Source organism: Cystoisospora suis (assembly GCF_002600585.1).
Source record: "Cystoisospora suis strain Wien I chromosome Unknown contig_9437, whole genome shotgun sequence".
NCBI lineage: Eukaryota > Apicomplexa > Conoidasida > Eucoccidiorida > Sarcocystidae > Cystoisospora > Cystoisospora suis.
Window position 1 is genome coordinate 1 of NW_027162211.1, and position 435 is coordinate 435.

General features: G+C 47.6%; 1 protein-coding gene across 1 annotated transcript; it reads left to right on the top strand.

The window, feature by feature from the left end:
* Position 1: 1 nt before the first annotated feature.
* Positions 2-435, top strand: CSUI_011046 (heat shock protein 90). The gene has a single exon (XM_068071147.1). It carries the CDS (start codon positions 41-43, stop codon positions 407-409), a length of 369 nt encoding a protein of 122 aa, XP_067916875.1. The 5' UTR covers positions 2-40; the 3' UTR covers positions 410-435.

Consider the following 435-nt stretch of genomic DNA (forward strand, 5'->3'; position numbering starts at 1 on the left):
ATGTGTCTTGGTGACCTCCGAATATGGATGGTCTGCTAATATGGAGAGAATTATGAAGGCGCAAGCTTTGAGAGATAACTCTATGACGACCTATATGGTCTCCAAGAAGACTATGGAGGTGAACCCTCGCAATCCGATCATGGCCGAATTGAAGAAGAAAGCGAGCACCGACAAGTCCGACAAAACCGTCAAGGATTTGATTTGGCTCCTCTTCGATACATCTCTCTTGACGTCCGGCTTTTCCTTGGAGGAGCCAACACAATTCGCAGCGCGTATCCATCGTATGATTAAGTTAGGTCTTTCCATTGAAGAAGATGACGAGGAACTCCGGGCTGAAGATGATCTGCCACCCCTCGAGGAAGTCGATGGCGCAGCGGAAGAAACCTCCAAGATGGAGGAAGTCGACTAAAGAATGAATAGGATAGATAGGATAGG